Raw genomic sequence first — 21,851 nt, 5'->3', positions numbered from 1 at the left:
CAGCCGCCGGGCAGCGGTGGAGCAGCTCCTCGGGAGCCTTCCCGAGCGGTGAGAAGGGCGACGCGCCCGCGGGCACCGGCACCGGGAGCGCCCTGCGGCACCACCCTGCCACGGGCTGGGCCGCGCGACCGCCGACCGACAACGAGCACCGGGGCGCTCACGTGGGGAACCGCTGCAAGGAATCTCGGCCAGCCACCGATCCCAGCGCCACCGGGAACGGCGGAGGCGCTTCCTGCGCGGCCACGGCGCGTCCCCGGGGACCGACACCGAGCGGCCGCTCCCCGCCCAGCCCCGCCGCGTTCAAACCGGCCCCGCCCGCCCTGACCGGGACCGCGTCACGCGCTCGCTGCGCGCCTGCGTCACGCGCGCGTCACGGCCCGCGCGGGGAGCGCCGCGCGACGGCACGGGGAGGGGAGCCGTTGTCAGGGGGCGGGGCGAGCTGCTTGTTGCTATGGAGATGTCACGCCCGCGCCGCCCGAGGGCTCGCCTGCCATTGGCCGGGCTGCTGGCCCCGCCCACACCGGGGGTCCCGCGTGCCTGAGGGTCGCGCAGGGCTCGGGCCTGAGGGTGCGAGGGAGCCGCGGCGGGAGCCTGAACCCCGGCACTGCCCGGCCATGAACCCCGGCACTGCCCGGCCATGAACCGTGGCACTGCCCGGCCCCGAACCCCGGCACTGCCCGGCCCCCAACCCCGGTACTGCCCGGCCATGAACCCTGGCACAACCGGGCCCCGAACCCCGGCACTGCCCGGCCCCGAACCCCGGCACAGCCCAGCCCCGCCCCGGCACTGCCCGGCCATGAACCCCGGCACTGCCCGGCCATGAACCGTGGCACTGCCCGGCCCCGAACCCCGGCACAGCCCGGCCCCGAACCCCGGCACAGCCCGGCCTGGGACCCCGGCACTGCCCGGCCCCAAATCCCAGCACTGCCCGGCCCCGAACCCCGGCACTGCCCGGCCATGAACCGTGGCACAACCGGGCCCCAAACCCCGGCACTGCCCGGCCCTGAAGCCCGGCACAGCCCGGCCCGGGACCCCGGCACTGCCCGGCCCTGATCCCTCGGCACAACTGGACCCCAACCCCCGGCACAGCCCGGCCCCGACCCTTGGCCCAGCCCGACCCCAAACCCAGCTGCACGGCCCAGCACGGCCCAGCACGGCTCCAGCTCTCCGGGCACACCAGCACCGGCCGCCTTGGTGTCACTGGGGTCACCTCAGCAGCAGCTCGGGTCCCTGGCTGTGCCCTTCCTCCCACTGCGAAGCCCCTTCATTTACCCAATAAGACTGTCCAGCCATACAGAAATACTCGTTTTTAATCAGACACGATAAATGGTAAACTGTCGACATTTTTTTTTTCCCACATGGAAACCAGTGAAATCATGTGGACAAGGCAGAGTTGCGAGTTTCCACACTCCAGGATACAAAAACTGTGAAATGTGTTAAAAAGTATACATTTCTCTCATTTTTAAAAGATTGTATAAAAACCCGCAGCATGTTCAACATTAGAAATCCTTAACCTAAAAAAATAGCACCAGGGAGAGTTAAAAACCTTTAAAAAGTATTAAAAAGGAATTTCTGAGATCCCCCCCTCCCTTAACATTTTATAAACTCAAAATAAAAGGCAGCTCTTACAGGGAAAAACATTTCAAGGAAGACTTGTCTACTACAATTCTCATCAAGAGAGCTTAATGCCAAGACAATTCTCATTCCTCTTTTATCTTTGTTTACTTTCCCCAAGTCCTTTTTTCCCCCCTCATCTATTTGTTTTCCTTTTGATCAGATAGGAAAGGATGTGAGATCTGGAGTATACAAGATCAGGGATGCCATGGAGTGGAGGGCAGTCTGGAAAGATCACGCCCATCAGAGCAGGGGATGGCTGTCACCCTGAGCCCCTGCACTGGATGCCTGTTTGCCCTCAGGCTGGGCTCCAAAGGGGACTGCAAGGACCTGGGATGAGGAATTAGTGTTGTGGCTGGGGTCCAGCTGGACAGAAGGATCACAGATTGGCAACGAGTCCAAAAGCAGCTGGTGCAGCGCTGGCAGTGCCAAGGCTTCCCAAACAGCTCCAGCATGCACAGAGCCCACCCTGCCATCTTCCCAGCACAGGGGCTGGTGGCACGTGTCCCCAAGCACTTGTCAAGCATTGGAGGTGCCAGCAGTGACTTGGACCAGCCTGTCTGGCTTTCCTCAGTTTTCTTAATTAAGGCACGTGGCTTGATCAAGTCACCGAGAATGAACCCCCAAGGAGTTCTCTCTAAAGAGTAACCTCCAGCTTAAAACAGGGGAAAAAAGCCTTTAAACTTTTTTCCCTTGCTGTCCCCTTGCTTCCCTTGGATTGGAGACCAAGAGAAGATGGTTCTCAGAGCTGGGATGGAAAACTGCACACAAGGGTGGGAAATGGGAGGCTGCTGTCCTCCACCACAAGGACAGGGGTGCCAGAGAGGTAGAAGGAGCTGGGAGAGAAGTTCTTCCCAGTGATGCTGTACAGCACCCTGCAAGAGAGCAAGGCAGCCTGGCATTGATTGGGTGGAGGGTTGGCCCATGGTTTGAACCTGAATAATTTTGAGAAGGTGCCCGAGGGCTCTTCCAGAGCCAGGTGACAGGGGAACAGCAGAGGTAGGGGAGGACAGCGGGACCAAGGGGGGAGTGGTTTCAGTGCATTGAAATGTGCATTGGATTCAGAATCCCCAGAGATGCCTGCTGGAACAGTAGCCCGGTGGCTACAGAAAACCTGGCAGAAATGGACACAGGCACCTGCACCTTCCTGCTGACCGGGACTTCATGGAAAGCATGATAATCACTCTGGCAAAGCTGGGGACTAGAGGAAGGCAATCAAAAGTGAGCACAGTGGTGGCCACAGGAGCTCCCAGATTGGGGGTACAGCCCCAGGAGCCCCCAGGCTGGGGCTGGGCACACAATCCCACCTGTGTGCACAGGGGAGGAGAGGTACAGCCCCAGACCCCCCAGCAGTGGCACAGCATGGGATGGGCACAGGCAAGAGCAGTGCTGCACTCCTGGTCCCTGCACTCCACGAGGGCGGGGTGGGATTTTCCCTGGAAGGAATGCCCTGCCACCACTGCTTGGGTTCATGACATCCTACATGACATTTGGGGTGCTGAGATTTGAGGGTGCCATTGACCATTACACTGTCCTTCCTGCTGACATACCACATTCATTTGGGAAATGGATGCTCCAAGAATATTTTCCTTTACAGACCCTGGAGCCCAAATCCTCCCTGCTCTAGTTACTGTGTAAGCTTTCAAACCATTCAGCAGGAATTTAAAATGTAAGGAGAGGTTTTAGATGCTTTAAAAAGGAAGTAGTGAATATTTGTAAACTACAACCAAACATATAAAACAATATTTCTTTAGTTCTAGCTAGAAAAGTAATTCTATCACCTCACAGTTCAGTTTCAGCTACATTCAGGTCTAGGAATCTCCACATTCTTATGTAATGCCTTAAAGCAGCAATAGACATTAAAAAAACAAAATTAAATTTTATCCAAAAAAATAAAAACAAAAAAGATTTGGTTTCTTGATCCTGTGTTCAGTGTGTAACCTGAGCAGGGTCCCTTACACCTGCTGCTACAGTTTGGGGGTTTTTGGCAGTTACTTCAAGAGGTTTTGTTTGTTTAGGAAAAGCACCAATTCACTGTAGTTCAGGTTTGCCTGCAGCTCCCCAGCAGCTGCCCGCACACTGGCTGCTCAGCAAGTGGTGACTTCCCAGCTCCAGGCTAAACAGGAATAGTTAATGCTCTGGAGGATGAGACTCCCGTCTCATCAGTGATGCATAGAGCTTCGTGTGCTGGGTAATTAAAGCTTCGTCCATCATTTCCTACTAGGGATCACTGTTAGTCCCTTTAAAGAAGTTGCCCTGCCAGGTTCTTTGGTTACAGACATTCCCGTGGGGCCAGGCTGCCGTGCCCCGCTGGGGACAGGGCCCTGGCAGTCCGGTGGCCGTGCCCGTCCCTCTCCCGGTGCTGTGCGTCGTTACCAGAGAGACGAGGGACGCTCCGTTTGCTATTCACAGGCAAAGTAATCCTTGAGTGGGGAGAAGAGGTGCCGGATGACAGGGACACTCCACGATCCCCCCAGCAGCTTCTGGCGAGTCCCACGGCTGATGTTGGAGACCTCCGTGTAGGGGAGGGGGAAGCCAAAGATCCTGAGGAGCAGAGGCAGGACAGGTGAGGCAGAGCAGGAGCAGGAATCCCTTTCCCAGGCCACCCAAAGACAATGAGTATCAGGAATCTCCTGTGGGGAGGGGATTCAGCTCTCCAGCCCCACACAACCTGGATGGGGCCAGGCCGTGGCTTCCCACCATCCCCAGTGGCCTGCACCTTGTAGGATTTCCTGGCAAGGCTCCTGTGGCTGGGCATCCAGCCTGCCTCTGCTCAGCAGCACCTCTGCAAGCATTGCCCCAGGGCTACTCCATGGAGATAGGACTGAGTAGCTCTGAGTCATGGGCTGGGCACTTCCCTTACAATCAGACAGATGAAAGTCCAACAGCCATTTCACATGACAAAGGCTTGGAATTGTTATTTTACTTACAAATGCCTTTAGCTCAGTGGTAACTCCAACAAATACTGGCAATTTAAATATAAGCAAGCAAAATTATTTAACCCCAGTCTTGTGTTTACTGGCCAGAAGCACCCACTGTGCAAAACCTTCAGATTTTATCACACATACTTGGTGTAATGGACTGCTTCTAATTGGATTTATCTGCTCCCAGTCCTTCTGCTGTATTTTGCCATGAATTCAGGGTGTGAAGTGTGAAGCAGGGTGCACTCATGCTTTGCCACAGCAGCTGCTGGCTGTGGTGTGAGCTCCTCCACACCACCCACCACAGCCACAGCAGCCACTCAGTTCCCTTCCATAAACCACAGCCAGGCACTGAGCAGGGCAAGGGCTGCCATACAGCACCCCACATCAGCCTGGGCCTGACCCCAAAGGCAGTCCATGTGTGCACCCCCAGCCAGACCCACCAGAGCACCCTGAGCAAGCCCCATCACTCCTCCCTCCAAAACCTTCAGGGCCAGGGCAGGGGATGCTGCTACACTTCTCCCCCGCAGTCTCATCATTGCTTATTAGTAAGAGCATTAATTATCGTGTGCACATCACTGCAGGGAAGCTGCCCCATGCGGGAGCTCTAGCTCTTTGCTCCCAGGAGCTGGGCTTGGCGCCAGGGAGACAAAAAAACCCGAATGGGCACTACAAAACAAACCAAAACCACCGTGAGAGATCCAAGGACAGCAGACTGACTGATTACCTGTCCATCCCAGGGAGGTTGCCCCAGAAGTAACGAGCTCGGTGGGCAGCTGATATCTTGATTGCATCAATCATAACTGGGTTACACTGCAAGCCAAAATGAGGGGAAATAAAAATTAGAAAAAAATGTTGGCTTGATTCTCTCCTGCATGAACAGGCCTTCCCACTGCACTGCAGGGACTTAAGTAGTTAGGAAATCCTCAAAATGTTGTAGCTCCCACAAACCCTGTTTCACACCAGAGAACAGCTCGGGTGGCCACATGAGCTCCCAGGCCATGGCCAGCAGCTATTGCCCATCACAGGGTGCTCAGTGCTGGTTCCCAGGAACCAGGATCAGCCTTCAATGGTGATTTTACACCAGTGGTCCCTGCTGACTCACAACTCACCCTGGCTACCACAGAGTTAAAACTCCTTCCCAGTCCCTGACCCCCCTCTCCCTAGAAATAACAGGCATTGCTGGGAACAGATGCTTTCTGAAAGGCTGGCAAAACCCCTCCCCCAGAGGACTTGTGCTTGGGTTTGACCTGATGAAAGCCAGAGGGGAGGATCCAGAGCCAAGACTAAACTTGATTCCTTGGCATGTGCACCAGGCAGGGGGTTTTCCACCATCAGGGCCACAGGAAACCACAGCCAGACCTTCACACCCGGCACAGCCCAGCAAATGTCACCTGCTCCAACGCCTTTCCCACAGCTGTCAGCAATCCCTACCTCCAGAAACCGGGAAATGTCCCTCTTGTCGTTGATCCTCATGGCCACCACGTTCTCAAACATCCAGAAGAAGGGCCGCTCCTCGCCCGCCTTGGGACGAGCGTAGTTGAGCAGGTGGTAGAACTCGAAGAACAGCCGCCCGGTTCCTTCTGCAGGGAAAAGCCGAGCAGAAAAAGCAGGTTGGGACCAGCTGGGGCACGGGCTGGGGGGCCTGGCTGCCCTCCCCACCAAGATGGGTATGGAGATAGCCCATCACCAATACAGCCTGGGGCTGAACCACCACCCATAAAGTGGCTCCACAGCCCAGGAACATCCCAAGGCATGCAGCCCAGCAGAGGCAAAGCAGCCTTACCAAACAGCGCCTTCCTGGTTGGATTGACAAGGGAGACGTCGTCGCAGGGGCTGCCACCGATCACCAGGTCAAAAGGACCCCACTCCTCAATCTACAGAGAATAGACAATCCAGACCGTTAGGGGATGCCACAGAAATGGGTCTCTCCTCCCCGATGGGGCAGGGCACAAGCTTGTCCCAGAGCTGGCGGGGTGAGACCCATGCCCCCATGGTGCCATGTCCCTCAGGCCCCCACAGAAGCAGAGCTCACATTTCTCTTGGTTATGTTCCTGACATCGTGCACGTAGGTGATGTTGCCCTCGGGCCGCACTTTGCCCGTGGCGATGGGCTTCTCACAGATCTCTGAGGCAATGTACTTCTCCACTTGGATGCCCAAGTCCTTCAGCACCGTGTACCCTGCCAACGGACAGAGGTCTGAGGTGACACTGCTCTCTTTAGCCTCCAAGTCTCCCTCGTCAGCACCGCTCGATGTGGTCGCTCCTGGATGTCCTAGGTGGGTGTAGTCAAACAGCACTTCAGGGTGAGTAAACTTTTATTTGACCCATTCCTCCAGGCAGGTTTGCTCCCAGAATGCAGAATGCCAGAGCTGAGTGAACTGAACCAAACCAGTTGCCCTCAGGCACTTCAGAGTACAGGTTACTGGTGTCCCCACAGCTCTGGCTTCTCAAGGGAACCAGCCACCCCAGATCACACTTGGCACAGCAGGAATACCTCTGTGAGGTGCCCACACATGCCCTCCCCTCCATCCCTGCTTTCCTCCACAACCCTGTCCAGCAGGAAAGGCAGACCCTGCCCTCATCCCTCTTCTGATGGGGATGTCACTGCTGTCACCCCCTCCTCCCCACCAAGCTTTTAGAGACAGGTTTGAGCCCACGGAATGATTCATGCCCAATGCCCAGTGCTAAGAGCTGCCCAGCAGTGCTTCCCTACTGCCTCACCTGTTGTCACCCCATCGAACAACGAGAGCACTCGAATTGGTCTCCTCTTCGCTGGAGGAACTGTTGGGTAGATTTTGGGTGCAGCCTGCAATGGAGACAGCCATGAAGCCCCAGCCCTGGCAGTGCTGCATTGTCCCATTAGGCTCTGAATGCAGCACCTGCACCTTCAGGACAGCATCTGCAGGACCAAGAGCCTGGCACCCTTGGAAAGGGTGGGTGAACAAGACCAAGGCAGAGGGAAGAGAAAATCCAGGTAGCTCACCCTGCCCTCAGTGACCCTCTTCCCCACATCCCAGCACATCAGGCTCCCTGCCCCCAGCCCTTACATATTCCTGTCCCTTGTCACTGGTGAAGAAGTCCTGCAGGCGTGTGTTCCAGTCCTGCCGGCGCTGCAGCACGCCGCGGCTCTGCTGGGGCTGGCACATGTAGCAGTTCCAGGGCTCCTGCTCTTTTACTCTGGATGACGTCCCTCGCCCCACCAGCACATCCAGACACTCCACACAGAAGCACCTGCCCAAACCACAACAGCTTGTGCTTGTCACCCCAGCAACCCCTTTGGTCACCCCAACTTCTCCTGGAGTCTCTCCTGCCATGCACCAGAGCCCCCACCATTTTACAGGATCTTTTTCCAGGCAGTGCCCTGGTTTTTAGGGCTGCTAACACAAGCTGGTGGATCAAGGCATGGGTAAGTCTCCAGCCAACCTCCACAGGGCTTATTCAGGTGATACCCAGCTCAGTAAGGGCAAGTAGGCTGTGTTGGGATATGCTGCATGGCAGCCAGCTGGGGAGAAGCACGCCCCTGCCCAGGCTCATGGAGGATCCTGCTTCCAGCAGGAGCAGAGACATGGGGCTCACCTGCAGCAGCTGGCGTTGCTGCAGAGCAGCAGCTCCTTGCCAGCACAGCAGACGGTGCAGTAGGACTGGTACCCATCTTCATCATACATGTAGAAGTACTCCAGGAATCTATCCTAGCAAAAGGACATCCAGGAGCAGAGGACAGAGGATCAGGAACCCTGCTCAGACGGTGGAGAACACAGCTTTGCTTCATTCCCAGCGCACGCCGAGATTTTGGGGATGCACATCCTCAGTGTTTCAATGTGGTGAGGACATGCCAAGGGACAGCTCCGTGGGAGACACAGCATGGCCTGGACCTGGCACAGCCAGCCCCTGTCCCAGCAGCACTGGCTGCATCCCAGCCCCACCCTCAGGCCCCAGCACAGCAGCACTTACCCTGCATGTCTGGCAGAGGCCCCCCTTGAACAGCGGGTGGAAGGTGGCTGGGTTCCTCCTCCCGCAGGACAAACAGCTCTCTGTGGGACAGAGAGAGCTGCGCTCACCCAGGGCAGGGAGCACCCAGGGCAGGGCCCCCTTACACCCACCACAGGCTGCAGAGGCTGGAGCCTGGCCTTGGAGCCATGGCTGGATAAAGGCTGCGCTCAAATGCTGCCCTTGGAACTGCATCCAGATGTGGCTGTGGTTCCCATGGAGGATCTGCTCAGCACCTGTCCCCTCTGAGCACCCTGTGCCCATGAGCACCCTGTCTCCCTGAGCACCCTGTCCCCCCAAGCACCCTGTTCCCCTCCTACATGGTGCAGTTGAAAAGGGACCCACGACCCTTGCTGGGCACCCCCAGCACCTCACACCTCTTCCAAGGAGAGACAGGGCCAGTCTTTACCTTCCAGCTTCCCGCTGTTGTTCGTGACTTCAGAAACCATTTGCTCTTTATAAATTTGAAAAGAAAAAAAAAAGACATTATCATTCCTTGTTACAAACTTTAAATGCACTCTGCTTACAGGTGCCTTATTTCTTACATTAGAATTACTCCAGCTTTGCTGAGATTTTGGTGCAAAGCCCACATCCTTGACTGATGGAGATATTAGAGCTCAGTGTAGCAGCACATGGTCATGCTCCAAGCTGAGCCACTGATGGGCCCAGCCCATGCCTTGCAGTTGGGTTTGCTGGTGTCTTGTAAGGCACAAGTCAGCACCACCAGACCACAAAAGCTTTTCCCTTCAGAAACCAGGCTCATGGCTCCTGGGAAGAGCCAAGCCCTTTGCCAGGATGGTTTCCCAGAGCTCTTGGGGTGCACAGCCCAGGCCAAGCCACTCCCCAGCTCTCTCTGTTGGTTACCTCGGGTCTGGTCCTCTTCCACACGCTGCTCCTTGCTGCTGTTGCAGGGGTAGGTCTTCAGCCTCTTGGTGGGGGGACACTGTTCAAGGGACACCACCTCCTCTGTCCCATTCCTCAGCACCCCATTCTCTGCAAGGAAAAGGAACCTCCTTAAGGACAAACCTCCAGCCTCAGGACTGGCCCAGGGCACCGCCTGCCCAGGTCTCACCCCAGCCCCAGCAGGACCCTTCCTGGCCACCCAGGTCCTCACACATGGCACAAGGCTCTGCCAGGTCTGATTTCCATGGGGCTTTTGCCTCAGCTTTTTGCAGTGCCACTGAGAGTCCCAGAGAGAAGCCCCAGGATCCCCTTGGGACTGGTCTGGCATGACCACAGCACAGGGTGAGCAGGCTCAGCCAGGGGCAGCCCCCAGTGCCACTGCCCATGCCAGCCCCCAGCCAGCTGATGCCACCACCTCACCTGAGCCTTTGGGCGGCCGCAGTCCCTTGAGCCCCAGGGGTTTGAAGCCAGTGATTGCCCAGTCGATCATGGGCTTCAGCTGCTCCTCCAGGGACTCCCTGGGGCCAGTTGTAAACGTCTTCCCCGACCGGCTCCGGGCCACCTGATGAGGATGGGCAGTAGGGGACAGGGTGACAGGGTGGTCTCTGTCAGGGGAGCAGCCACAGCCTGCCAGGGCCACAGCCCCAGGCCCCCTCCTCACCCAGCACCCACACACACACGGCTTGGTGGCCCTGGGATGGTGGCAGCTGATGGATTCCCACTCTGGGTGTGCCCTTAGCCACAGCCCCTGCCTCCATCCCTGCAATGAGCCCATCTGTCCTCCACCAGCCCCAACGGAGCCAGAAGCAGGGACAGCCCAGCCAAAGCTCTTGCCCAGATTCTGCTCCATGGCAAGTGCCAGGAAGAAAAGGCAGAGGAGATGTCTGTGGGTCTGCACTTCAAAGGGCATCCTGCCCTGACCTGGGACACCTCTGGCCAGCCTGGCACTGCCATGTCCAAGCCCTCCCAGGGAGTCTGGCCCAGGGTTCTGGAGCAGTGAGACCCTGGAGCAGCAGCAGCTGCCCCAAAACCCTCAGGATAAGCAGAATTTGGCCCCACAGCTGCACTTGGAAATAATCTCAGCAGTGAAAGGAGGGTTGTGCTGCACCCCTCCCACTGGCCCCCAGCCCAGCTGGTTCATCTGGCACCTCCTCACCCACCCCCCACCCCTGGTGGTTACCTCCAGAGCGTGGTAAATGGCACGGCGGTAGGACACCAGCTTGTTGAACGTGGAGGAATTGAAATGCTGCCTGAAGGCCATCAGTCCCACCAGTTTGTCTGCAGAAACCTGGGAGAGAGCACCAAGACCTCACCTGTGAGATGGGAATGCCCTGCTGGCCATATGCCCCCAGCACTGTGCAGTCCCCAGCTCCAGCACTGCGGCCACAGGAGGAAGCCCAGTGGCAGCTTTGCCAAGAGCAGCAGCATGACAAGGACGGGTGGGTTGCACCCTCTGCTGGCACTGCTGGCCTGACACCAGCACAGCACTTCCTCCCTCCTGCCTGCAGCGTGGGAGGGGTTGGTGTCCTCATTGGATATAGGACATATCCTCATTGGATATTAGGAAAAGGTTCATGGTTGGGCACTAGAACACACTCCCCAGGGAAGTGGTCATGGCAGGAGCCTGACAGAGCTCAAGGAGTGTTTGGATGACACTCTTGGGCATATAGTGGGAATTTAGGGCTGTCCTGTGCAGGGAAGGAGTGTGACTCGAAGATCCTTGTGGGTCCCTTCCAACTCAGGATACTCTGATTCTATGAGGGGCTCTGAGGGCACATCCCTCCCCAGGCAGTGAGTGACAGGGAAAGCTCTGGAGCATGGACAAAACCCTCTGAAGTGGCCAGACAGATGTCCCCATGTCTGAATGATGTCACCAACCTACCAGTGATTAGTTACAGACACCAGAGCCATGAGAACCTGCCAGGGCCTGGCCATGCTTAACACTGGGAGGGGAGGCCTGGGAGGCTGCAGGAGCACATCCACCCCCCTCAGCCAGCCTCAGGAGTGGGGCAGAGACGTGCAGGGAAGGGTGTTTTGGGCTGGGCCAAAACAGAGTCCCAGCTCTCTCTTACCTCGGAGAACTTCCCGTCTCCAAACCACTGCACCCACCGCATGCCCGACACCGCCTGGCGCTTGGCCGTGGCTCTGTGCGAGACGACGATCGCAGGCCACCAGGAAAAGCCTTTGATCTTGCCCCAGACAAGCTCCCCAATTCCAAATTCCTTCCCATCCTGAAAGCACAACACAACAGATCAGCGAGAAGTACAAATTCCCCGTTTTGTCTGGGCAGTTGGTCAGGAGAGCCCTGGAGCACAGGAGAGCCCTGGTGTGTCACCATGTGTGTCACGCGTGTGGAACCTCTGTGCAGTGATCTCCAAAAACTGCAACCCCTCCCTCAGTCATAGGGCCAAGCCATTCCCCCCTGGCAGCACTGTATCCCAGCCCTGATCCCTGCTGAAGCTTGGTGGGGAGGCCTGTGTGTGCCAGCCCCGTGCTGAGCCCGTGCCTGGCACACGGCGTGGTGCGTGCTCCATCCTGCACAGCCCACCTGGCACCGGGCCCGTGCGTGTCCACTCCTGCCTGCCCTCCCAGGGTCTCTGCAAACACGGGGAAGCCTTGCACCCAGGCTGTTCCTGGTGCCCTCAGCAGATGAGGCTCCTCCTTGGCACAGAACAGCCCCCTCACAGGACTCACACACAGCCTGTGTGGTGTGGCTGCACCCAGGGAGAGGACACCCACCCACCCTCCTCTTTTCCTGCTGGGGAGAGCAGGAAATGTGGCAGAGCTAAAACAGAAGAAAAAAAAGAGCCAAGAATTTTGGTGGGACCCGTCGCAGGCCACGCTGGGTGCTGTGCACAGCAAGGAACCTCACACGTAGAAAAGTCACCTCTCTGCCTGCAGAGCCCTCCTCCCCAGCTTTGCTCTGCAATTACATACTTAATTATGCAGCAAGATGCAATTGCCCAATTCCTGCAAGTCTGGGGCCCTGCCCTGCGGCCCGCAGGCACCGAATCCTGCTCTGCAGCCCCAGCAGCTTTGCTTCTCTCCAGCATCCCCGACAGAAATGTTTTCTGCACATGCAACTGCCTGTCTGAGCATGGCACACGGCACACTCGTGTGTCTCGGGGGGCCCACGTGTGGCACCAGTGGCAGCTTGGCAGAGCTGGTCCCCAAAGCACCCCAAGCCTGATAGATGGAGACAGCCTGGCACCATCAGGCATGCAGGGAAGGGTGGGCAGGAGAAACAGCACTGAGGTTTCCCAGTTTGTTTTGGGACAAGTGACAGAGGCTCATCCCTGCCCCACACCACCCTGGGTGCAGGAGCAGAGCTCAGCCCCTCCGTACCTGGTATTCCAGGGCCATGCCCATGTCTCTGCTCTCTGCCTCCTCGGCCCCCAGCTCAGCAGAGCCGTTCTGCCCCTCCTGGGAGCTGCCACCCGAGAGTGTGCTGCTGCTCTGGGACGAGTCCTGGGAGTCCTCCTCCTCCGTCAGGTCGATGGTCACGGGCGTGGGCACGGCGGAGCGACGCCTGGAGCTCTGCATGGCAGAGGCAGAGGAGTGTGAGTGCAGGGGGAGCAGAGACCTGCCCCACATCACCCCCATTCCCCACATCACACCCAGCCCCGTGTCATCCCCCAGCCCTGCAGCTGGGATCGGAGAGGGGCAGCCAGGCAGTGAGGGCACCACTGCAGCCATGAATAGAGAGGAGAGCCATTAATGGGGGCATCTGCAGGAGAACTGCTCTGCTTCTACCTGCCAGACCCAGAGCAAACGGTGCACCACTGCCCCCTCCCATTTTCCTGTCCCAAATCCACCCCAGGGTGCTCAACACACCCAGTTCATAGCAGGGGCAAAATACAGCACAAAAACACCCCTTCACAGGGGAAACTGAGGCACGGGCAGGCTGCACCATCTCTGAAGACACTTGACCAGGGCACAGCAGCAGTGCAGGTCCCTGGAGCACAAGGGAAGCCCCAGGGAAGCCCTGGCCCTGCCAGACCCTCACCCTCACAGGAGTTGGCAGGTCCCTGAGAGGCTCCACACTGCGTGCTGGGTCCTTGAGCCGCATCTCCTGCCGGGTCCGCCCTGCCTGCAACGGGAGGCACAGGGTGGGCTTCTGCCTCAGGCTTCTCCTGAGGCTGCTCTTCCACCCAGCCCTGCCCCAGGGTTGCACCTGATACCACAACACAGGGGGCACAGCATGGGTGCCCTCCTCACACAGGGACACGGACATTCTGTGCCTCATGGGGCTGAGCACCACGGGCAGTGCCCTGAGGAAGGTGAGAGGAGACAGATGGATGCTGGAGGCACTTTGTGCTGAGCCCCTGTGGGTAACTTTCTACTACACAGCATCTCTGCAAGGCTGAGGAGCCCCACTGCTGCAGCCCACTGCACCCAGAATGATAGAGAGAGCAGGAGGCACAGCTGGAGGACTGGGATGCCAGGAGAACCACAGACCACATCCCAGGCATGGACCACTCTCACACCCTGGATGCTCTCACTCTCCCATGGGTGCTGTTTCCCACAGCAGCCCTGCAGCAGCACCCAGGGCAGCCCTTCCCTGGTGGTCAGAGTTACAGCCCATCCCAGACTTGCTGCCTGCACCCAGCATAACAGAGGTTCAAAATTAAATGAGATTTTGCAGTGAAACGCCCCCAAACTAAACAGTGGGAAAGATCAATTTTCACCCACTGGATTTATGGCTCTTTCTTTTGGAAGCTGCCTCATCTCAGGCAGATCTCCAGCCTTGGGTTTTAATTCTAGCTCAAAACAATAAAGCCAGAAGGCAAAAATGCTTCCAGACCCTGGAGGTGTGTCAACAAAAGAGGGTGAGTGAAATTGAGGTCCAGCCTCACAGCAGCTAAAAGTAGCTCACCCCAACAGTGGGAGGCATGAGATGCTCCAGTGTATCAATACAGCCAAGACTTTAAAGAAAATATCAGCATATTTTATTAGGCTGCTGCAACATGTAATGGCCATTGCTGCAACCCACACCACCCCCTCCTACTGTTGTATCATGAGAAGCAGGAATTTAAAAATTAAAACATTACACTGTGAGTATTGCATTCATCACTGGACTGCTCCTCTGGCACTGAGCACAAGAGAAGCCCAGAGGGAAAGAGATGAGGATCCTGGCACCAGATACCACCCACAGACAGCCCCCAAAAAGCACCCTAGGTGTTCACTTACCCTCTGCACTTGCAGATCGAGTGGCCAGGCCAGGTCCTCCTTGGAGAGGTCTCCATTGCTGTTCTTCTCCTTCTTCAGGGGCAGCAGCCCCAGGCCCCTGGAATCTGTGCAGAGACAAGACAGAGCAGCCTCAGGCTCTGCAAGCCCTCCTGGCCGTGTCCTTGCATGCCCCAGCCTCCCACTGCTCCCACAGCACAATTTGGAGGCACCAAAACCTCATCTCAGACAAACGTGGCTGGGGGCAGAGACAAGAGGTGTCCCCAGGGCTCCCCACTGTGGCAGCACAGCCCCAGATCACCCACCTGTCCCTAAAACTGGGAGGGACTAGCAGCATGCATGGGGACATTCTTATCCACTCCCCTGTTCCTGAAAGCTCAAGAGGCACAAGGAGGCCACGTGCCAGCTCTTCTGGGCTTGTCACCAGGTCATTTACAGCAGGACCTTGTGAACCCAAGAGGTGGGATTTGGGAACCCTGACTGGAGAATCCCAGGAGCAGCGATGCAGCCCCTCAGGTCATTGGCACCCCTCAGGCTGGAGGGGCTCCCCTGCTTTCCTCACTCCATGGGAGTTAAACTATGGGGGGCAGAGCCAGCATCCCAGTGTGGCACCCATTCCCACAACCACAGCATGGCCTGGATGTGCTCCTGGGTCACAGAAATCCACTGGGGTCATGGGGGGACTCTGGCCACAGCCACAGCACTCCATCTCCCAGCAGGGCATGGGACAGAGGCTGTGACATCCCCATCCCTGTGCATGCCTGGAGCACTCTGGGCTCAGTGTGGTCACCCTCACCTGGAGTGCTGGGCTTCCCATTGGCCTCCAGGACAACGCCAGGTGCATTGTCCCTGTTGATGAGGATCAGCTTTGCCCTACAGTCTGCCTCATCCTGCCCGTGGCTCTTGTCCTTCTTCATGGTTGCCTGTAGAAGCCAGAATGGAAAGGAAATTCAGCTGTGCAAGGAAGCCCCAGGGAGGGCAGAGCAGACAGTGAGGTCCTTGAGCCAGCTTTAACTCTGTGCCCTTAGCAGAAGGGTCTGACTGGCGATGCAACTAAAGGTGCTGGGAAATAAACAGCACTTGCACATAACCTCCATACAAACGTGGTGGCCCTAAAGGTCAATCAGCTCCATCTAAAAGAGGTCCCAGATGCAACCCACTTATCCTTAGGGAAACACCAGGTTTTCCCCCAACATCTGCATGCTGGCTCGGAGCTGCCAGCTCACCCTGTCTGGGGAGGAGCTGCACTTCCCGGCCACCCTGCAGAAACCAGGGGCCAGCCCACCCCTGGGGCCAGCCCACCCCTGGGGCCAGCCCACCCCTGGGCCACCAGCCTCCCCGTGTTCCAGCTGCCCAGCACGCCCAGAGGCGGGTGGGCTGTTCCCTCTGGAGCAGGACAGGCAGGCAGCCCGCCATGGGGGGCAAAGTCCTGGAGCCTGCATTAAACTCTCTCCGAGGAGAAAACTCCTCCTGCCCCAGGGTGAGGGGCAGAGCAGGGGGCTGTGCATCCTGGCAGCCCCTGCCCGGGTGTCCCCTGCAGAGCTGGGGCTCGCCTTGCTTGCTGCCTTCCCTTGGGTGCCCTCCCTGGCTCCTGTTTTCTGGAGTGGGAGCTCCCAGCTCTCCCAGAGGCAGCCGGATGCCATGAACTGTGCTGCCTCACTGCCGGGCTATGGGTCTGTGCTACAACTTGCCTCTTCAGCAGCACAGTCATTTCAGCAGCACTGAGAAGCTTGCAGGGCTTTGCCCACCTACAGCCCTGTTAGGAAGCCAAAGTGACACTCCCTCAGCCCCAGAGACCCCAGCTCCAGCCCCTTCTATGTCACTCTCGTTCTGCGTCGCCTCCAAGCACTGCCCTAACAATTGAGATTTCTGCTTTGAAATCATCTGTCAGCACCTCCGACAAACAAAGACCAGTTGGAGTTTGATGTTTTTGGACGCAGAGGGCAGAGTTAAAAACCTGGTAACACTCAAACACAAAGAAAAACAGGTGTCCAGCGCCCACCTCCACAGGCAGAAACCTCGGTGCACATACTGCCTCCCCCCTGGACAAAGGGAGGAGGAGAGGAATGGCACCAGACTGCATAACCCCCCACAGCTGTGTGTGCAGAAATCCCTCTGCTGCAGCACATCTGCTCCCGGACCCAGCAAACAATTCCTGGGAGCTGCCCAGACTCGCCGCCTGCCCCCGGCCCCGGCGGATGGTCCCACATGGCCCCAGATGCTCCAGGATGCAGCAATCCACCACGGCACAGCACAGCCAGGTCAGGGCCAGCTCCTCCTGGTCTGCTCCCCCTCCCCAGCCCACAGTGCTGCAGCGCAGCAGCAGCCATGACTGGCAGCAATGCTGCCACCAAAACCAGCAAAACTCACCAAAAAGTGAATCTCCCTTGGGAATCCCTACAGGGAGGCTGCTCTCCCAGCATGGGGGTGATCTGAACCAGAGGGTACAAGGAGATGGAGCTGCATGAGGCAGGCAAGATTCAAGGAGGGCAGAAGCAGGCAAGGATATCTCCCAGCCCTCCCAAACATCTACACCCACAAAACTCCACTGGGACTCTCAACCTCTGCATTCATTCCTTTGTCAGGAACCTGAGTCCAGGAAGTTCAAACTTGCACTTCAAAATGGCTTTTCCTTCCTCAGCCCCACGACTGCCTCATGTCCAGCACACCAGGCAAGAGTGTCCTGTCAGCCTAGCACTGGGGAAGTGAAGGGCTAAGGTGACACAGTGGCCAGGTCTCCCCAGGGACAGAGCCAGGACTGAACACCTGATGCCCCAAGCTCAGCTTTGCCACGTGCTCAGGGAGCTCCCACACAGCTTTTATTCCTGTTATAAAGTGGGGAAAAAAAGGGTTATTCTTTTGGAAGGAGCTGCTGGCTGGCAGAGCAGAGACCCGCAGGTCACAGCTCTGTGGGTCCATGGCACGGGCCACAGGCCCTGCCGTGAGCACAGGCACGTCAGCTCCCTGCTTGGTCCGTGCCCTTCTCCAGCTGCACTGCCCAGGATCACCTGAGGACATCCTGCCACCATCCTCTGACGGGAAAGGGAACAGCAGAGCATGGCATAAACTGCTCATTAAAAGTGCCTCTCCCAAAATCCTAGTCCTGTGCAGCACGACTGCAATTCCCACCCCTGCTCCTGCTGTTTGCACCAAGTGCTGCAGGCACACGAGCCCATCCTGCTGCCCGCTGCCCAGCCAGGGTCCCCTGCAGGAGCCACATCCCTGTGAGCTCACCCCCTCCTCCTCGGGAGGAAGGCTTGGTTCTTTGTCCTCGCCTCCCCTCGCAGAAGCACACCAACATGTGCACTCAGGGCATTAATAATAAGAAACAGAGCACTGCCCTCACATGGGCTGGCTCATGGGAGACCAACCCTGCAGTGTTTGCATTGCCCAGTGCCCTGCAAACACACCGGCTGCTCCACAGCCATGCACTCCAGACAGGAATCCATGAGGAGGCAAATAATGCACAATTCCAGCTCCATTGCCAAAAGCTCCCCAAAAACCCGGCACCAGCGGCAGCCCCGGCACTGCCTGGTGACCAGGACGTGCCCTGCAGCCAAATCCCACCCGAGGAGACAATGAACCCACTGACTCCACAGCCCGCCCTCATTTTGCAATACCAGTTTCTTTAAGATTTGCCAAACTGGTTAAAGACCATGCCACAGCATTAACTGCTTAGAGAGAATTCTGGTCCCTGCCTGGCCACGGCTGCTGGCCACCCTGCAGCAGGCAGAGCAGGCAGAGTGGGCAGGATGGCTGGGCTCACCTGGCAGGGAGGGCAGGGTGGGCAGGGCTCACCTGGCCGGGCCATGCTCTGGACTGCACCCCTGCCCCTGCTCCCGGGGCTGCTCCTCCAGCCTGGCCCAGGCTGATTTCAGTTTTCCTTGCTGGGAAAAGAGGCCGCCCTGTTATCAGGTGCATGTCCCCAGGAGGTGGGGAGGTTTCGGACTTTGCCTCCAGACAGGGGCATGCATATCAAAAGGCTGGAGGGAAGCTTTACCCATGGCTGGGATGGAGCCATCGCCCAAGCCCTGTTTGAATAACAAAAAGAAATAAAGGACCCTAATGGCCGGGCTGGCTCTGGGCTGTGGTGCACACTAATGGCCTTTAAGTCTCCCCAAACCGAACATTTCCCTCTAATCCTGGGAAGAAAGGAGTTGCTGGGTTGGCAGTTCCGTAAGAAAGGCGCGGATTCCGCAGATGTGCTCGTTGGGAAGGGCAGGGGGCGAAGGGCAGGCTCCCCCTGCCCGCTTCCTGTGCCTGGCCTCTCTGCGCTCCCGCTCCGGCACTTCCCTCCATTTCCCCCGGTTTCCTCCTGCCCCGCTCCGCTCCCCCCGCAGCCCTCGGCGCCCACCCCGGCTCTCCCCGCTGCCTCTCAGCAAAGCCGGGTTAAAGAAAAGAAACAAAACACAAACCGGCCCCTCCTCTCCCAGCGCAGACCAGGCTGGAGACGTCTCCCGGACAGCCACCATCCCCGCCAGCCGCTGCTCCAGCGGCTTCGGGCTCTTTACCATGTTCATCCCGCCGGGATGCGCCCGGGCCGAGCCCCCCGGCGTGGGGCAGGGGCTGCCGGCGGGCGGTAGCTGCGGGCAGGGCTGGAGGCTCTGGGGGCTCTGGGGGCTCTCAGCACAGGTGAGGCTCTCTCAGAGGTGGCCAGTCTTCTGTCCGGAGTCGTCACCGCTTCATTCTCCCCCTGAACAAGAGGACCAAAGATGACAATGACACCTCGCTGTCCCCACGGCCGCCCGTCCAGCCCCGTGCAGCCCCAGAGGCGGGACTGGGATACCCGGCCTCCCTCCTCCTCAGCTGATTAAAAATTTGGAAACTGAGGCAGGAAAGGAGAGTACCAGTACTGCTCAGGGCAGCACGCTGCAGCCGCCCCCTCCTTGCCCTCTCCCGTTCCGAGGGAGGTCGGTGCAGGAGCACCTCTTGCCCCAGAACCACCACTCGCCCAGGGTCCCCCCACCGCTCCCCTCTCCCGGCTTCCTGGGACTTGTGCCCCACGCTGGGGCCACTCCGAAGAGTTCATTCCTGCTTCTCCGATGATCTCCCCTCCCCGGAGGCTCCCCGCGGGCTCGGCAGGAGGCGGATGCCAGCACAGCCCTCCGGTCGATACCTGCTCCGGCCACCCCGTCCCTCCGGATCGGTCCCGGGGAGGCTTCGCGCCCGAGGCGCCGCCGGGAACCTCTTTTCCTGCCAACAGAGAGGGAAGATGCGCTGTCAGATCCCCCGACCGAGAACCGAAAACAAAGGTGCTCGACCCGGGGCAGCAGCGCCACCGTGCCCCGGTACCCCCGGCAGCTCCCCACGGTGCCCCCGGCCTGGAGGCGGCGCTGCCCGGGACGACCGAGCCGGGCAGGGGGACCCCGGCCCCCCCGAGCCACCCCCGCCCCGCAGCCATCCCGGGCCGTACCAGCGGGGCCCCCCCCGCCGCAGCCCCCGGCTCAGCCCCGGCTCAGCCCCGGCCCGGCCCCGCGGGTCGCGGGGGGGTCCCGCACCGGCGCCGCCGTGACAGTCCCGGGACGCGCCCCCGGGGCTTCCGCGGGAAACTCCCAAAGCTGCAACGGGACCGGAGGGGTGGGCGGGACCAGGGGGACTGCGGGGACCATGCCCGAAGCTGTGCGGGCAGCGATCCCTACAGCACGCCCCAGAGCCGAGTGCCGGCAACAAGTGGCGGTCGGGCCCACGCCCTGCCCTCTGTCCCAGCCCCCGGGGCGAAGCCGCGAGCTCCCGGTTACCGGGCACCGGGGCCGCCAGACCGGCCGGGGCGCTCCCGCCGCGGCGCTCCGGTGCGCCCCGTGCCGCCTTCCCCTCCCGCCTCATTGTCCCCCGCCACCGCCGCGGACAACAAAGCCGCCCACGAGGATGTGCCACGGCTCCGGCTCGGACCCTCCGGTGCCCCCGGTCCAGCGCTCACCTGCGCCGCGGCGGGACGCGCCGTCCAGCGGGGCCGCGCCGCCGCTCGCCGCTGCCCGCGCCCCGGCCGGCCCCCGACAGCCCCGCGCTCCGATTACATGGCGTTTTAACCCTGCCCGTGCTGGGCAGCCCCTCCTCCTCCTCCTCCTCCTTCGCCGCCCCACGGCGGGGGAGGGGAGCGCGGGGCCCGCAGCACCACCGCACCCGCCAGGCCCCCCGAGCCCATCGGGCGCGCAGCCCTCGGGGTCCCGCATTCCCCCAGGCCCCGCATCCCCCGGGGCGCCACATCCTCCCCGCCGCGACTCCTCACCCCCCGGTGCCCCAGTGTGTCCCGTCCACTGCCCCACATCGCCTGGGACCACCGCCTGGTGCCCCACATCCCCCTTGCCTCGGCTCCCCGCGCACCCTCCCGGTGCTCTGCATCACCCTCGCGGGGCTCAGCATCCCTCTCCGGAGGCTCCAGGTTCCTCCGGTGTCTCACACCCTACCGGGGCTCCCCACCCCCTGGTACCCGCCGGCGTCCTGGTATCACTCCAGTGCCCATCATCCCCCAGGGTTCATCATTCCTCCGGGGCTCGGCCCTCGGGGCCCCACGCAGCTCAATCCCCGAGGCAGAGGAGACTCCCTTGGCACCCCAGGGCCGGGCAGAGCCCTGGCCCACCGAGCCACGGCTCTGCCCGCCGGTTTCCAGCAGCACCGTGCCCCACACAGCCCCATGCACCACAAACCCGGCAGACAAAGCCTCACAAGTTTTACATTCAGTTTTTGTTTGTTCTTTCCCTTTCCCGTCCCGAGGCAAGACACTTGCAGGGCTGTCCCGGGGCCAGGGACAGAGCCCGCGCCTCTCCTGCCCCAGACAAAGCATCCGGAGTCCACGTGGGGTATAATCTTCCCTGCTTGCCTGTTATTACTTCTGGATTCAGCAGAAAAGTGTATAACAGTAAGAAAAGCAGTATGATTATCCTGGTGTGATAGAAATGAGCTTTCAAGGTCAGGAGGAAATCTTAGCTAGCCAAAGTGTCTGAAATCTGCAGGACCAGCCCCAGGCCTTTACAGCAGGTTCCCCCAAACCACACCTCCATCCCTGCAGAACACAAGCATGAAAAATTTGGCAGCAAATGTAAAAAATGCTCTGCAAGTGAACAGGAGGAGTTGAGAAACCCACTCTGAATAAACCCCTGGGGATACTAAACATCACCATTCAAACAAACATGCACCACAAACCTAAAGCAAATTCACAGCTCAGGTGAGTAGATTAAAACAAACAAATAGATTTTACACCCATTTGTTTTTCCAGATTAAGGAAAGGGAAATGCTTTCG

The 21,851-nt window shown here is 59.0% G+C and overlaps 1 protein-coding gene across 1 annotated transcript; it reads right to left on the bottom strand.

Annotated features, from left to right (window-relative positions):
* Window positions 1–4,016: 4,016 nt before the first annotated feature.
* On the bottom strand, window positions 4,017–20,581 carry DNMT3B (DNA methyltransferase 3 beta). The gene is given in 21 exon segments (XM_039719207.1): window positions 4,017–4,158; window positions 5,263–5,348; window positions 5,970–6,208; window positions 6,211–6,412; window positions 6,571–6,716; window positions 7,259–7,343; window positions 7,585–7,768; window positions 8,114–8,226; window positions 8,489–8,568; window positions 8,934–8,978; window positions 9,389–9,517; window positions 9,848–9,989; window positions 10,608–10,715; window positions 11,500–11,658; window positions 12,773–12,964; window positions 13,434–13,517; window positions 14,618–14,721; window positions 15,411–15,537; window positions 19,030–19,307; window positions 19,731–19,807; window positions 20,532–20,581. Coding segments are annotated over 19 exon segments (2,472 nt in total). The 5' UTR covers window positions 19,135–19,307; window positions 19,731–19,807; window positions 20,532–20,581.
* Between the last annotated feature and the right edge of the window lie 1,270 nt (window positions 20,582–21,851).

This window comes from Passer montanus, unplaced genomic scaffold, assembly GCF_014805655.1.
Source record: "Passer montanus isolate IOZ18808 unplaced genomic scaffold, ASM1480565v1 scaffold41, whole genome shotgun sequence".
Taxonomy (NCBI): domain Eukaryota; kingdom Metazoa; phylum Chordata; class Aves; order Passeriformes; family Passeridae; genus Passer; species Passer montanus.
Note: the sequence above shows the minus strand (reverse complement) of the source record. Positions and strands in the feature narration are given on the sequence as shown.